Source organism: Vigna angularis, chromosome 6 (genome assembly GCF_016808095.1).
Source record: "Vigna angularis cultivar LongXiaoDou No.4 chromosome 6, ASM1680809v1, whole genome shotgun sequence".
NCBI lineage: Eukaryota > Viridiplantae > Streptophyta > Magnoliopsida > Fabales > Fabaceae > Vigna > Vigna angularis.
In genome coordinates, this window is record NC_068975.1 from 9,315,878 (window position 1) to 9,332,379 (window position 16,502).

General features: G+C 37.9%; 1 protein-coding gene across 3 annotated transcripts in view; it reads right to left on the reverse strand.

Moving 5' to 3' along the window:
- LOC108342748 (PH, RCC1 and FYVE domains-containing protein 1) overlaps positions 1 to 14,355 on the reverse strand; it is a 26,582-nt gene extending 12,227 nt beyond the window's left edge. Inside the window, exons 1-4 of one of the 3 annotated variants that reach the window (XM_017580535.2) lie at positions 13,480 to 14,353; positions 10,557 to 10,643; positions 2,788 to 2,877; positions 2,037 to 2,117 (exon numbers count right to left, since the gene is read on the reverse strand). In XM_017580535.2, the coding sequence (XP_017436024.1) occupies positions 2,037 to 2,117; positions 2,788 to 2,877; positions 10,557 to 10,643; positions 13,480 to 13,554 (333 nt within the window). In that variant the 5' untranslated portion in view covers positions 13,555 to 14,353. Of the gene's footprint in view, positions 1 to 2,036; positions 2,118 to 2,787; positions 2,878 to 10,556; positions 10,644 to 13,479 lie in introns of those variants that run through there. The other 2 variants (XM_052879734.1, XM_052879735.1) reach the window with 2 other exon arrangements.
- Between the last annotated feature and the right edge of the window lie 2,147 nt (positions 14,356 to 16,502).

A 16,502-nucleotide genomic window follows, 5' to 3' on the forward strand; every position in this document is an offset into this window, starting at 1 on the left:
GTCACCCTACCTCCTGGAAAAAAACCAGTAGGGTGTAAGTGGGTATATGCAATAAAGTATAGGGCTGATGGGACCGTCGAATGTTACAAGGCAAGGTTGGTGGCCAAAGGCTTCACTCAAACCTATGGAGTTGATTACTTGGAGACATTTTCCCCGGTTGCTAAGATGAACACGGTCAGAGTAATATTGTCACTAGCAGCAAATAATGATTGGGATCTACAGCAGTTTGATGTGAAGAATGCTTTTCTACATGGAGACCTTGAAGAAGAAATATACATGGAGTTGCCCCCTGGTTACAATAGACAGGCTGCTGCTGGAACTGTTTGCAAGTTAAGAAAGGCTCTATATGGGCTAAAACAATCCCCAAGAGCATGGTTTTGAAGATTTACCAAAGTTATGACAGGTCTGGGCTACAAACAAAGCCAAGGGGATCACACTTTATTCATCAAACATTCAGTTTCAGGGGGAGTAACAATTCTATTAGTATAAGTAGATGACATTATAGTAAGTGGAGACGATAAAAAGGAACAAGTGTTAAGCGAATGCCTTGCCACCGAATTTGAGATCAAGACACTAGGGAGGCTTAAATATTTCTTAGGAATTGAAGTGGCTCATTCCAAGAAAGGAATCTTCATATCTCAACAAAAGTACATTACTGACTTGCTTAAAGAAACAGGGAAGACAGGCTCCAGACTAGCAAGCACCCCAGTTGATCCAAATATAAAATTGGGAAGTATGGAGGAGGATGTTGTTGTGGACAAGGAAATGTATCAAAGACTTGTGGGCAGGCTTATTTACTTATCTCACACTAGACCAGACATTGCGTTTGCTGTGAGTCTCGTTAGCCAGTTTATGCACCAACCAAAGGAAGCACATTTACAAGCTGCCCTTAGAATTGTCCAGCACTTGAAAGGGACTCCCGGAAGAGGAATTTTGTTCAAACGGAACAAGAGTGTAAGTCTTGAGGCATACACAGATGCGGACTATGCGGGGTCAGTGGTAGATAGGAGATCAACCACGGGATACTGCACTTTCCTTGGTGGAAACTTAGTTACTTGGAACAGTAAAAAACAGAGTGTAGTGGCTAGATCAAGTGCTGAAGCAGAATTTCGAGCAATGGCACACGAAATATGTGAACTTCTATGGCTAAAGATTATATTAGAAGACTTGAGGATAAAGTGGGATGAACCAATGAGGTTATATTGTGACAATAAATCTGCAATTAGCATAGCCCACAACTCGGTACAGCACGGTAGAACTAAACATATTGAGATTGATAGACACTTTATCAAGGAAAAGCTAGACAATGGTATGATTTGCACACCATATGTATCCACCCAGAACCAATAGAAGTGGTACACCTTGCAGACATACTCACCAAGGGGCTGAACTGCATTAACTTTGAAGGAATCATATCCAAGCTGGGAATGGAAAACACCTATTCACCAGGTTGAGGGGGAGTGTCAGAAACCGTGATTGGTGTGATAAAGATTGGCATGGTGTATTTTAGGAAGGTTTATATCTAATGTGCTGTATTTATGTAACAGTTTTGTGCTGCCTTTATTAGATTCATTTATAGTTGATTGATCCCGTAATCATAGTCCATATTTCCTAAAATACGCTGCAGACTTATGTATTTATATAGGGGTTAATAACCTCTTGAAATAATAAGAAAGAATTCTATTCCTTCTAAATTTGAGAATATAAATTATATTTATGCAATCAAAGCAGCAGACAAAGGACAACCCCTAAAATGACCCACAATATAGCTTGGGAAAAGTTCTTATTTATTTTGTGACCATACGATATTTGATTAACCAACATAAATTTAACTAAACAAATAATTTATCCAAGGTTAATCATGAATCTACCACACATTCTGCCACTGCCCACCACCCGTTTAACAAATTTGGGGTTGACAGTAGGTAGATAATTGATTAAATTAATTAATACCAAGTTAATCAAATTACCAAGCTGCATCTGTTGATCATATTTGAAGAAGAGGGGGAAGGGGAGATGAATATAGAAATGTATACCAAGTCTAACGATCTATCATTGTAAATGAGAGAAAACGACTGGTATTCCTTCTCAGGCCGTGGATATCTTTGAAAGATTGGCTGAAAAAATAGGGTTATGTTTAGTTAGTCACAACAGACATAGACAAGAGAACCTTATCACTTCTGATGAATTCAGTGCAGATGCTCATACTCAAGAATAAACTCTGAATATATTTGTGATTATTGAAGAAACTCATCATCATGCTCACCAATACAACATGACTGTGTAGTGCATTCTACATAAATGACAAGTTACTAAAAAAGACAGCAGAAAAGTACATCGGCATATATATCAATTCCTGGAAAGAAACAGAATAATAGTTGCTGAAAGAAACTACGTAAACGATAGCATGGGAGAGAGAAAGTTCACTACCACAATAAATTAACCAACAGTAAATCATAATAAATCTGACGCCTTCTCCTAAAGGGAAACAAGATCCAAAAACTTCCATAAACAGGTATGTAAAGGAAAAGATTAAGAATAACAAGAAACCTCGCTCGCATGTTTCTAAGTAGAATATGGATAGTGAATGACATCTCATCTATATATTGGCCATGAACAAATTGTGAGATAACAATACTACATACATAAAATGCAAGCTTCATTAATTATATGAATTACGCAACTATCTTATAACAACTATTTATAAAAATAAGAAATGACATTGTTGGCTAAATCTGTAGCAGCAAAACAGTATCAATGATTTCATTATCAATGTGAAATACTTACTGTGCGTTGTCCAGATATAATCCTAGAAACATTAGTCAGTTTAAGGCGCTTCTCTTCTTTCCCAGAGAACCATATCAAAACAGATTCATCCTGAAAGAAACAGACAAGTCAAATACTTTCAACTTTTGAAAACATAACAATAATTGGAAGGGAAAAAAACTGCATAAGATGGAAACGGTCAAAAGTCAACAATCCCCAAAACTTAAGGTGTCGTGTGTAGACACATGAATAATTTATGTAGTAAAACATTAAAGGTGTTTTTAGGATAGATAAACAAATTATCATATCGTATCATAGATACATATTTCCTACTTTCCTTTTCTTAAAGAAAAAATATATAAACAATCAATGTGATATTTATGTATCCTAAAACTATCTTCACTATTTATTACAATTTCATCTCTCTCCAATACGCCCCATCCAAAACACTTTAAGCTCAAAGCCTGTAGGATGTACGAACCAATCTAGACCTTGTGCTAAAATACTCAAACTTAGCTTCTATATAGAAGAATGAGGGTGCAGAGAATCAAACTCCAAACCACGTGTTTGCAGAAGCTCAAACATGTTGGGAAGTCCCATATTGCCTGCCCCAATTCTTGGAGTGTGGCTTACATATCTTTTGAACAACTTTATTTGACACCAATTGATTTTAAGATAAAATCTGACATAAAATCATAGTCTATAGCTCATCTTGGTAATTACCTATTCTAGAAGATTCAGTTCTCACAAGCCCACCTATTCTATTCTGAAATTCAACAGTCAGAGGAATAGGAGTTCAAAGATAGAAGTCCTGACCAGTTGGCCACAAAGTCTATAAACTATGATACCATGTATGTCATCATGACTCAATTATGTCAATTGTTTGGCAAAACCATGTGAATGGTTTGACTTATCTAACATAAACAAATATATATTGAAGGTGATGAAAAATCAACAATAAGCAATATCATAGCGATGACAAAACAAGCATGATACTACAAGCAATGAATCGTCAGCAAGTAGATTCTTTAAATGTCTCCCATAATCACAGCATACACCATGTTAGAGTTATACTTTTCTCTGATTATGTATATCGCGATTTTCTTTTTCTGCTAGGTAGTTACATCTAACAGCTGTTGGTTATTGGCTGTTTGTTGGTTACAACTGACAGATGTCAGTTATGCAGTGTTTCCCTGCCCTTACAAACAAATATTCTGTAACAGAAGTTCACTGTCTTTGAACTTTTCATTCTAAGCAACAAATCATTTCACTCTGTTTCTATCAATACAGAAGATCTAAATACAGTCAATAAGGTAATAGTATACTTAACTCCAAATTTAATAGATATGCCCTTTGGTAAGGTAAAGCTTCCATTTTATAATATTTGGATAAAGGGTGTCTAACCCAGATCCAATCAGTCTCTGGCTGAGAGAAGTTCTTTTCCATTTTCTACTATGAATACTATTTTGATGAAGACTATATTTGTTACGGAGTGGAGAGTTTATGAGAGGAGAAGAAAGAGTTAATGTCCTAACTGTTTTAACAGTTAGGAGAGGCGGGAAGTTAGGAATTGTATAAAATAGAGTTCGGTACTTTGTTTAGGGGTTGTTGAGTATTCTTTGGGTATAGACAGGATCATTTGTCCTGTGGAGGGGGATTAGGCTCCCGTATTCTTGATTGTACATGTATCTTTGTGAATTGAATACATTGTGAATTGAATACAGAAACCCTTCTTTTACTGTTTGAATTTGTGTTTATTAGAGTGTGAGTGTTTGTTTTAGTTAGGTTTCATACACAGAAACCTAACAATTGGTCCGACTTGCCGGATCCAATTGGGCAAGAAAGACGAAATGGAGGGACAATTGGGGGCATTATACGAAAATGACGACACGCCGAGACAAATCGTGAAGGTGGAAGATCATAATGGTCTCCTTTATTCATCAAAGCATCCAAAAACAGATCTAATAAGGGACTGGTGAAATTGTTGGACTAAAATTCTGAATCGTGCCAGAAATAGACTCTCCCTCATGCCATGAGGAACCTTCAACCTATGACTTTAGTGTTGAAATTCCTTGGTGTTAACCAGCTAATAGCACTGACTCTCCTTGGAGACTTGTAAATAAATGACACAAGCCATCAGGAACAACACAGCTGCTACAATATGCAAAGCTAAACACACATTATGAAAGAGGCTAAGGAACAATGCTGAAACAAAGATTTTTTTTTTCTTTTGGTCTAGCGAGACGAACGGTAGTGGCACGATATGATTCTGACATTGGGAAGGTGACTTGCGACAAACACGTGCCGGAAGCTGATCGGAGAGAAGTCGTTCGTGACGGTGCGTGTGGAGGAGAATGAGGCAGCGACCCCAAGGATGGGTCACGCTCCTTGACGCGACAAAACCCCTAACTTTGCCAAAGAAAATGTGACGACGACGAGGAACGTCGGACAGATGTGGCGCGCATGACGATGCCTGGATGAGAACTAGCCCTCGACACCGACGGGATTGGTCATCGCTCAAGGAGGCGATCCAAATCCACCGGTCGTCGAACTATACTGAAGCAGTGGATGGAGGCAGAAAACGGTGGGAAACACCTAAAAAAAGGCATTGGAAAGGAGAGCGAGACTCCTCATCGAGGTATTTCAGAAAAGATGAAATTTTTAAGGCCGCTGGTGGCGGCGCTGGCCACCGATGGCAACAAAGACAGAGTAGGAAGAGACTCAGACAACCTGCTCTGAAACTAACTTGAGAATTAGACTGTAAAACAATTCTAGAGGGCTTGATTGATCCCTCTCATAATCTTCTATTTATAAGAATAAATTGATAAAAAAGTACATGATAAATAGGGTAACCCTAGACACAATATAATCATGATAAATAGGGTAACTTTAGACATAATATAATCATGATAAATAGGGTAACCCTTGACACAATATAATCATGATAACTAGGGTAACCCTTGACACAATATATTGATGATAAAATAGGATAAATATCCTAACAGAGAGGGCAAACATAGTGAAGGGCAACCCAGTTGGAGGAGGAGAGTGGATTTACCTGTTTTTGAAGGGCTCGATCCGCTGAACTGGATAAATCGGGCCGAGAAGTTCTTTGAAATCCAAGGGGTGGCATAACCGAAGAAGATGGAACTAGCGTATACCGGCATGGAGGGTAGCGCCGAATATTGGTTCAAGTTCTGGAAGGACAAAGTCAGGAACCGTTCTTGGGAAGGCCTGAAAGAAGCGATGGTCATAAGGTTCAGAGGCAGGAATAGGGGCGGCATTTTCGAACGGCTGGCTACAATAAAATAGACTAGTACAGAGGAAGAATATGTGTAAGATTTTGAAGTTTTGGTGGGACAGACTAAGGGGATTTCAGAAGAACAATTGTTGGGATATTTTCTTGCGGGATTATAGGAGGATCTCAGGTGACAAGTGAGGCCTCATGATCCTCAAGAATTAATGGCGGCCATGAGGATAGCAAGGGACGTGGAAGAGGCGCAACACGGTGCGAAGGCGGGTAGTTGGACTGCGATCAAGGATCAATCATCTTGGGGGCGTTCGACAAGAGGAGGGGGAACTGTGATGCGGTCTGAACCAAATCGAAATACCTAGGGAAGATCAGGAGTTTCTGAGAGTGTGGGTTCAATGAGGAAGGAAGGGAACACTGGTAGCGGGGCAGCGAAGGTTAGAAATACGATGGGGAGCGATAATAGAGGGAGGAGCACGAGAAATCTACCATACCCAAAGTTCTTGAAACGAAGAGAAGAAGGACGATGCTTCCTGTGCGGAGGGTCGTTTAGCCCAAGCCACCATTGTCTGAAGAGGAGTTTGAGAGTGGTGATATTAGCGGAGGCCAAAGAGGAAGACGTTGGAAGAGAAGCGGCAGAAATTGATCAGAAGTAGATGGAATTGTCGGCGTTTTATAGGTGGAGGCCTCACCCAACCAAAAACAATGAAATTGCAAGGAAGAGTGGGGGAAAAGACCGTGTTGATATTGATTGACAGTGGCGTTAGCCACAACTTCATTGGCCGAGGACTGATGGAGGAGTTAGGATTGCAAATAGAGGATACACCCCTTATCAAGTGAGTCTGGGAGATGGACAGAGGAAAAAGACCAGAGGTTGTTGTCAGAGAGTGGTGATCAAGATAGGAGAAACAGAGATAGAGCAGAGGTTTCAATTGTTTGAATTAGGAGGTGTTGATATAATATTATGGGTGGAATGGTTGGCCAAGTTGGGAGAAGTGACCCTGAACTGGGGGGAAATGACTCTAGATCATGTACTCTGTCCATAAGAGGTAAGATTTGTCTCAATACTATTGGTCATATGTCTGAAGGTATTTGGATCCTTGATTTGGGTGCAACTGATCATATGACACCTTTTAGTGTGTCCTTCGACTCATGGTCAAAGAAATAAAGAACAACTTACTATAGTTGCGAATGGTCAGGGTATACCTATATGTGGCTCTAGGAATATATGACCAAAGCAACACGAAAATCATGAGTCAACAAGCAACATCTGAGACGTGGGCAAAATCCCAAATATGGTTACATCATCAATGGCTTGGGCATCCTTCATTTAGTCTTATCAAGTCCTTATTTCCGCACTTGTTTACCAAAGAGTCTGTTGAGTCTTTTAATTGTGATATTTGTCAATTTTCAAAACACCATCGTGCATCTTATCCTATTAGTCATAAAAAGAGTATTTCTCCATTTGATTTAATTCACTCTAATGTTTGGGGTCCTGTCATAGATTCTATTTCTGGAGTCAAATGATTCGTTACCTTTATTGACGATTGTACCCGTGTCATGTGGACATACCTTATGAAAAATAAATCCGAAGTTTTTCAAATTTTTGTTAATTTTTTCCATCTTGTCCAAAATCAATTTGGAAAAATATCAAAAGAATTAGGTCTGATAATGGTACTGAATATGTGAATCATGAATTTCTCAATTTTTTGTCTCATAATGAATGGTATTGTTCATGAACTAACCTGTGTTAACACCCCTCAACAAAATAGGGTTGCAGAAAGAAAGAATTATCATCTTCTTGAAGTAACTAGAACTCTTCTTTTTCAAATGTCTGTTCCAACAAATTACTGGGGAGAAGCTGTGTTAATTGCCACATATCTCATCAACAGGTTACACACTCATATCTTAAATGGCATTAGTCCTATAGAGTCTCTATTGTCTTTTGTTCCTTCTTCATCCCTACTAACGAATCTACCAAGTCGAGTCTTTGGATGTATTGTTTTTGTTTACTCTCATCATCCTAACTGTGGTAAATTAGATCCTAGAGCTCTTAAATATGTCTTTATTGGGTATCCTAATAAAAAGGGATACAAATGTTATCATCCTCAGAGTCGTCACATCTTTATCACCATGGATGTCACCTTTCATGAAACACAATCCTTTTATGTCAGTCCATCACTTCAAGGGGAGAAAGCATTTGAAGTGCATGAAGTTTCCTTCTTGTCATTACCATGTTTGTCTTTGCAGGATGCCTAAGACCTGAGCAATGAAGCTACCATAGTCCACAGTGAGGAAGAAGAGGAAGATGACAAATTTTTTGGAAAAAAATATGAAAGAAGAAAACAACCCACTTCGACTCTTGAGCAAGAAGAATTGTCTAATCCGGAGGTGACGACCCCTGAAGATATGAATGAGGAGGAGGTAAGTATTACTGAGGATTTACCCATTGCATTGAGAAAGGAAAGAAGATCATATGCTAAATATCCTATTTCTCAGTATGTTTGCACTAACAATCTCTCTGATAAGCACAAAAGTTTTATTGTTGCCATTAATGCCACAAAAATTCCTACCTCAATCCAAGAGGCCATGAAGTTTGAACATTGGAATCCAGCCATGAAAGAAGAGATGAATGCACTAGAAAGAAATTCAACTTGGGAGATTGTTGATAAGCCAAGAGACAATAAGGCAGTAGGGTGTAGATGGATATTCACAATGAAACATAAGGCAGATGGGACAATAGAAAGATATAAAGCTAGATTGATGGCAAAAGGATATACCCAAATATATGGGATTGACTATGAGGAGACATTTGCCCCAGTGGCAAAGATGAATACAGTTCGAGTAGTTCTCGCTTTGGCTGCTCATTTTGGATGGGACTTACACTAGCTGGATGTGAAGAATGCCTTTCTTCATGGAAATCTAGAAGAGGAAGTATACATGGAGATTCCCCCAGGCTTTGAAGTGAAAAATGAAAGAAAAAAGGTATGCCTCCTTAAGAAAGCATTGTATGGGCTTAAGCAATCTCCAAGAGCATGGTTTGGAAGATTTACAAAAGCAATGGTTTCCTTGGGATACAGACAAAGCCAAGGAGATCACAGAATTAGAAGTGAAGAAAGTGTTCCTGTAGAGAAGGCCCAATATCAGAGATTGGTAGGAAAATTGATTTATCTATCACACACAAGACCAGACATTGCTTATGCAGTTAGTGTTGTGAGCCAATTTATGCATGATCCAAGAGAGAGAGACATGCAAGCAGTTGACAAAATTCTCCAATACTTGAAGTCAAGTTCAGGAAAGGGGATATTATTCAAAAGGGAAGACACATTGACTATGAAGATATATACTGATGCTAACTATGAAAGTTCTATTACTGACAGAAAATCTACTTCTGGGTATTGTGTGTTTCTTGGAGATAGTCTGGTAACATGGAAAAGCAAAAAGCAAGATAGAGTATCTCATTCTAGGGCAGAAGCTCAATTTCGAGCTCTTGCTCAAGGAATGTGTGAAGGACTCTGGATTAAAATCATTTAGGATGATCTTAAAGTCAAAGTGGAGAACCCGGTGCAACTACATTGTGACAATAAGTCTGCCATGAGCATAGTCCATAATCCAATACAGCATGACAGAACCAAACACATTGAGATTGACAGACATTTCATCAAAGATAATCTTGACAGAGGCTTTGTGATTACAACTCATGTTCCTAAAATAGCAGATATTTTTACAAAAGGGTTTCCTCCGAGTAGATTTCAAGATCTTGTAGGCAAGTTGGAAATGATTGATATTCATTTACCAACTTGAGGGGTAGTGTTGTCATTAGAGAAGATATCTTTAGAATCTTCCTAATTAGAGAAAATAGATATATAATCTTCTATTTTATTTTGTTTACCTAGTTTCCCTATTTCCCTTTTTAGGAGAATTAGATTGTTACAAATAAAGGATATGAGAATGCATTTTTTATGATTTCTGAATAATAAAATCAGTCCTATTTTCAACTTAAACTAATCAAGGTTTCCTTGAGTTTAATAAAAGCATTATCATGTTTTCAGCATGGTCAAATAGTTGCTTAAAACTTTGTAATCAAGCATAACAACTGTGATTTCCAAAAATTTCATAATGATGCTTAAAACAGTTTAGAAACTTAATCTCTATGCTATCTAACTGTAGTTAAGTCATCAATAGTTCTTTCAGTAATTATTTGAAACTTTGAGCATGCACTTCTGAAATCTTCTTTCTCACAATATAATTTATTTTATGAATAAATATTTAGCCCTCTTCAAAAGATTACTAACAGTGTTCATCTATCAACGTCAAGATCGGCTGCTATATTTCTCCCTAGTTCAACCTTTTCAAGAAAATTTGTTATAACTAGTTATAGAGTAAAATAATAAAAATACATAACTAAAAGAAAAGAACAGACTGAGGCTCTATGTTTGTCTTTGAAAATAATACAGGGACAAAGTACTGGCAAACATATATCTTCAGAATTAAAGAGACATACACTTTCACAAGTATTAAAAACAGGCACAAAACTCACATTGGAAAGTCGAAAAGGACAAAACTTGGGCTTCCCTCTTCTTCCATACTTGAGCAAGTAAGCCCCCTTTTTTAAAGCAGTAATAGCCTGTAGTTAAGACCATAAAGAACCTCAGTCAGTATACTCAGCACATTTGGCAAGCACAAAATGTCCTGCCTGAATATCAAATTCCACGACACACAAGAATAAGCTGAATGCACATCAACTTACATGATAATTGAAAAAATTTCTTAAAATATGTTATAAGAACGAGATCATTATCCGACATCCCTTACTAGTTAGACAATCTCTAAAAAGTTTAGTCACCAAAATGGAGCAGCTAGAATTTTATAAAAATATCTTTGGCAACCATGACGCATTAGTTTTGCAGAGATTTTTCATTCTTAACCTAATTTCTCGATAAGTACCTTCTCCACAAGCATACAGCAAAGTTTTAAGAAGATGAACTTGCTCTCACTCTTGACAACGTACAACCTCAATATCACTCTATCAATATTAAAAGAGCAATAGATCCTTTAATAATTTTTAAAATCAACTTTCTCCACTACATTATAAGCTCATCAAAACATAAATAATAGAGATAGTCAGATACAATGACCAAAGCCTTTTACCACTATACAGGTTTTCAATAACATAAATAAAATGATGTCATTTTGCTGTGTACAAAACAAATTATTCAACAATTCTACATCCTTCTTTAATGATTTCATTTAGAATCAATCTTTGTTGGCCTATCTGTGCTTTTAGTTATTAGGTTATCCTCCATCTAATCAACACTTTTGATAGGAGCCTCTATTAGTCCTCTTCTCACATGTTCAAAACATCATAAACAGAATTCTACCAACTTTTCCTCAATAGATTGCCCACCATCTTTCTCTCCAATTCTTAGCATAAATAATTAAAATACTTTGAATTTAGAATCTGTTTACTGGCCAAGTGCTCTATCTCACCGTGTAAATAATAAATATACACACAAAAAATTACCTACTTTTACTTTATTCAATATGGAAAGGTAGAATTGTCCTATTTATCAGTAAGACCAACCCCTTTTTTGGTTAAATAGCCAAAGAGGCAAAAAAACTGATACATGGCCTGAAGGTGAATAATTTTAGTGACAAGATGGTTTCCATAAGACAATACCAGAGATGTGTCCTTTGCTGTCCTGTTGTAGACACCCTAAAATTATCCAATGATTGTCTACCATGTCCCCTTACCCTCCTTTCCATTTGAGCAATGTTGATACAACCAAAATCCCTCTACTGCCCTTTACTCATGTAAGTCACATGATCAAGCATATGAATGCATAGCAATAAAGGACACCAAATTATAATCCTAAATTTTTTTAATGTTTATACCTTAAAAATAATGAACAAACAGTTTGAATCCTAACAACAGCTGCAATGAAAAATTTTGAACATTTGTAAAATCAAACCAAAACAAATATCCAAATAGGTATAAAATTTGTCAGTAAAATAAAAAATAAATAAACATTTTTTTTTATAACAAAGTCATTTCCTTCTTGTTCTGTAGAAGCAAACTATGAAATGCAAAAGATGTAATTCAAGATATCAAAGACTCGCAGCCCATTTTTCTTCTCATTATGTGTTATATGTATAAAAAGGGCAACTTAGTTTTATATGTTAATAAGGGCAGCCTAGTGGACAAGACTCCCACCTGGTGGCGGCATTTCACAAAGGTAGACGTACATCACCTTAATTGTTGTAAAACAAGTTCTAGCCAGTTTTTCAGATTGACAGAAAAATAACCCGGCAAAATACACCATTTATAATAAAAAAATATTCTCCCTTTCTCTCAATTTAACATTTTATATAACCAAATAAAAATACTGATCCAGAAGAAGCTCTTGCACTTCCATGAGAAACAGAGGCTGGTGGAAGAATTGCTTCAAAAACAGAACTGGCTCGGTGTGAGGCATAATGATCAGTCATGGTAAAGCAAATATTTCCTAATATTCTGTGAATTGTGAAGGGTACTCTGGTGTGCAACAAGTTTGTTTAAGAGTGCTCAATATTTGAGACGCTTTGAACAAACTCTAAAATTAGTTCACTGGTTCATGAGAGACCAGATTTGGTTCATCCATTTGAGTTTAAGTTTGGGTAAAATACAAACTTATCACTGTGTAGCAAATCAGCTGGAATGGAAGATATTTGGAGCTGCAATAGGGTACTGCAAAAAGTTTTTGGGGGTGAGGGAGCTACAGCTCACTCCTTTCCAGCACAATTGCAGCTGCCTTAAAGAATAAAAGTCCAGTCAAGCAATGAGTGAAATGCCCTTTTCGAACTAACAAGTATCAAGAATGTTAAAGTTTTAAGATCAACAAAGCACCAGATTTCTGATTCCACCACATGTTCATTCATTTTCCCAAATAAAAGAAGATTGCAAGCATGCACCATACAGCATACCACCCTCTTTTACCAAGCATTACTACTAAATACAAATGCCACCCAACATTTCCACTTAGTGAACCGAATGTCAGTACCAACAGTTACAGAGATAAAACAAATAAGCAAAACTACAAAGAATTTCAATATAATGGTGTAGAACGCATGTATATTCAGTGCAGAATCGAACCCATTACGACATAAGGGTCAAAGGAAACCCAAAAATATTGACTTCAGCTGATGGCACACCCCTACCTGGCAGTTCAAACAAATTAATGAACCAACCAAACTTGACTTCCAGTACAGTACAAAGTCGTCGTCATCTTCATGATTTATCGTTTATTTATTACATTTAAAAACCTATTTGAATAACCATAAATTGCTCAAAATTAAAATCCTTCTAATAGTTATATAATTTTAAAAAGAAATAACCAATTAAAACTCTATTGAATATTTAATATCAATAAATAAACGTTGAAGAGTTCAATTTGAATACAGTAGTCACGAACTAACCAATTTACCTGTTCAATGTCTCTTTCCACGGGACCAGTTCTATTAAGATCCGAAGTCGTCGTCATCGTATCAGTCCGTGACATCACTCGAAACAAAAAATTCACCGCTCAGAAGAAACTACTCCCCAAACTCAACACCAAACTCACACTAACTTACCCGTTCTCGTGCCCGAACCCTTCCATTCACCGAAGAACCCTCCCAAACCCTCACTAAACCCCGAATTCTCACGCGCCAACGCCTCCAACTTCTCACGCGAGCTCAAATTCGAAACCTCCACCATCATAATCAACCTCCAACGGGCACAATTACTACAACGTCGTCACCGGAAGCATCACAACATCTAAAACTCCAGTGGCTGATCACTGCGCAACTCCGGCGACGATCGGAACCGGATGAAGCTTCTAGGTCGAAGAGAAATTACACGATCGAGCGAAGAACGGAGCACTGCGATGATTCTGGCGATTAAACTCAGCCGAGAAAGCTCCAGAAAATCGGAATGACAGAATCTCAAAGGAAGCTGTGATCTGATTGCGAAGTCGGAGAAGAGAGAGAAAGCAAGTGCTAGAGAGAGAGAATGTGGAGATTGAAAAAAAAGGCATAAAAAAATTCAGTGTGGTGTGGTGGCTCTGTAGCTGATAGTGAGAAAAGGAAGTGAAAAAATAAAGAAAGCAAAAGAAAATGGGGGCGAAAGGGAAAGGAAATAATAAAAGTGAAGGGGCCAGGAAAATTGCCCTGAGTTGTTGGGTGAATTTTCGAGTTTGCCCCTGCGCTTTTCCGTTTTCTTCGGAGATTCTCGCGAAAAAATGGAGACCACCGAGTGGGGAGAAAAAGGTGGAATTGACTGTTAATTAAATTGTGAAAGAAATTGGTGAGGGTCTTCTTGAGTCAAACCATGGTGTGCGTATTATTAAATATTAGTATTTTTTACTGGGGCAAAAACATTTAAATGGTCCACTTTTTTGTTTTTAACTACTGAAATGGTGTAAGTTTTAAAGGAGTTACTCATGTAAGTAAGTAACATATCTCAACGTGAAAAAATCGTATTAACTTAACACAATTTTAATTTAGTAAAGTGATATTGTATTAAACTCCTATTATTTTAATTAAAATTTTAAAAAATATTTATACTGAAGTTGTGCCAAACTGGCTCGTTTCAACTTACATCATAATACATTAAACTCATAATACATTAAACTCATAATACATTAAACTCATAATATGTCACGCCCCAATAATTACCCTGCTGAGTCACCTCCCTACTCCCATAAATGCACCATGCCACGTGTTCTGATCCACCACCGAGCCGTGCATGTGCGCCACTTGTCAAAGTGAAAGTTTCTGAAGTGAATGGTGGGGTGCAGGTGTCGAGCAGGAGGACGTCCGTTCATCTGAAAATGGGATTTCTGAACAAAACTGAATTTCTGGAAAATCTCTCTCTCTCTCACGCACACCTTCTCCCCTTCCAAACTCAGAATCTCCATTCCTCCTCCTTCTCTCTTGAACCCTTCTCCTTCTCTCTTCTGCAACTTACCACCATTATCTCCGTTCACTTTTCAGAGCCGTAGGAACGTTCGTCCAGCTGTGATCTTCCTTTTGGACCGAACAGAGTTTGGATCGGAACTGGTAAGTTCTCGTCGTCAACCGTTTATCTTTTATGGTTTCATGCGAACCCTAGTTTGGTTGCATGCATGGGTTCTAAGTCGGAGTTGTTCTGATTTTTGGTGTTTTAGACTAAGTGGAATTTGTTGAGTGAACCTGAGTGTAGAACGTTGTTAGAGGTCGAACCAAAACCTTGCATTGGGGAGTTCACTGCTATCCAGGTAAGGGAAGCTTATTAAATTTAATTCGTATGGCTGTCGTGTACTGTATGAACATTTTGTGTGTCGCATGAAGTATGACTGTGTTATTTGATTGTTGATATATGATCATAAGTATGAGTTGATATGAGTATTTGAAAATATGAAAAATATATGTATGCTGAGAAATGAGTGAATGTAAGTGAAACTTGGATATGAACTTTTCTATGATAACGTACGTCCGACATTAAACGGTTCTTGACTGTTTGGTGTTCTAGTAAAACTCTTTGAATTGAAATACTTTCATTCGGGAAGATTTCTGGTCGAGGTTGAGCTGTGTCGATCCTTTACTTAGAGCTCATAATGAGCAGTGTCGATCACCTTTGTTATTACAGATCTTCCATCTGTGTCGACCTACCATGTCGACCGCCTTTTGACTACAGATCATCTATCTGTGTCGATCACCCTTGTGATTACAGATCATCCATCTGTGTCGACCTACCGTGTCGATCACCTGGTGACTACGAATCATCCATCTGAGTCGGCCTATTGTGTCGATCACCCTTGTGACTACAGATCATCCATCTGTGTCGACCTACTGTGTCGATCACCTTGTGACTACAGATCATCCATCTGTGTCGACCTACTGTGTCGATCACCTTGTGACTACGAATCATCCATCTGTGTCGGCCTACTGTGTCGATCACCCTTGTGACTACAGATCATCCATCTGTGTCGTCCTACTGTGTCTATATACTGTGTCGATCACCTTAGAGACTATAAGTCATCCATCCGTGTCAACCGACAGTGTCGAGTAACCTTGATAAATACAGATCGTCCATCTATTTGATGATGGGGTCTATTCTGTTTTGAAAATGGAGTAAATTCTTCGGTTTTGTTCTCCACGGTTGTCCTCATTATAAAGGGGACTGAACGTTCGTTCTCTTTTCGTCTCTTTAAGAAAGTGGAACATAGAATGAAAATGTATTTAAGAAGATAAATTAAGATGTGAGAACACTATGAGAACTGAAATTGTGATTGTGGATTTGAACGAGCGTTCCAGGGTGGAACGACTCTTGGTTGGAAATTGAGATTTGTGAAGTATGAATGTGGCAAGCTTAGCTGGCGGGTCATCCTGATATTCCGTGAGTGCTCGTTCTCAAGTAGAGAGGAGTATGTCATGTGTGGGAATGGCAGGAGGTCTTAGTCCATAACTGTAACTTGGACAGAACGGA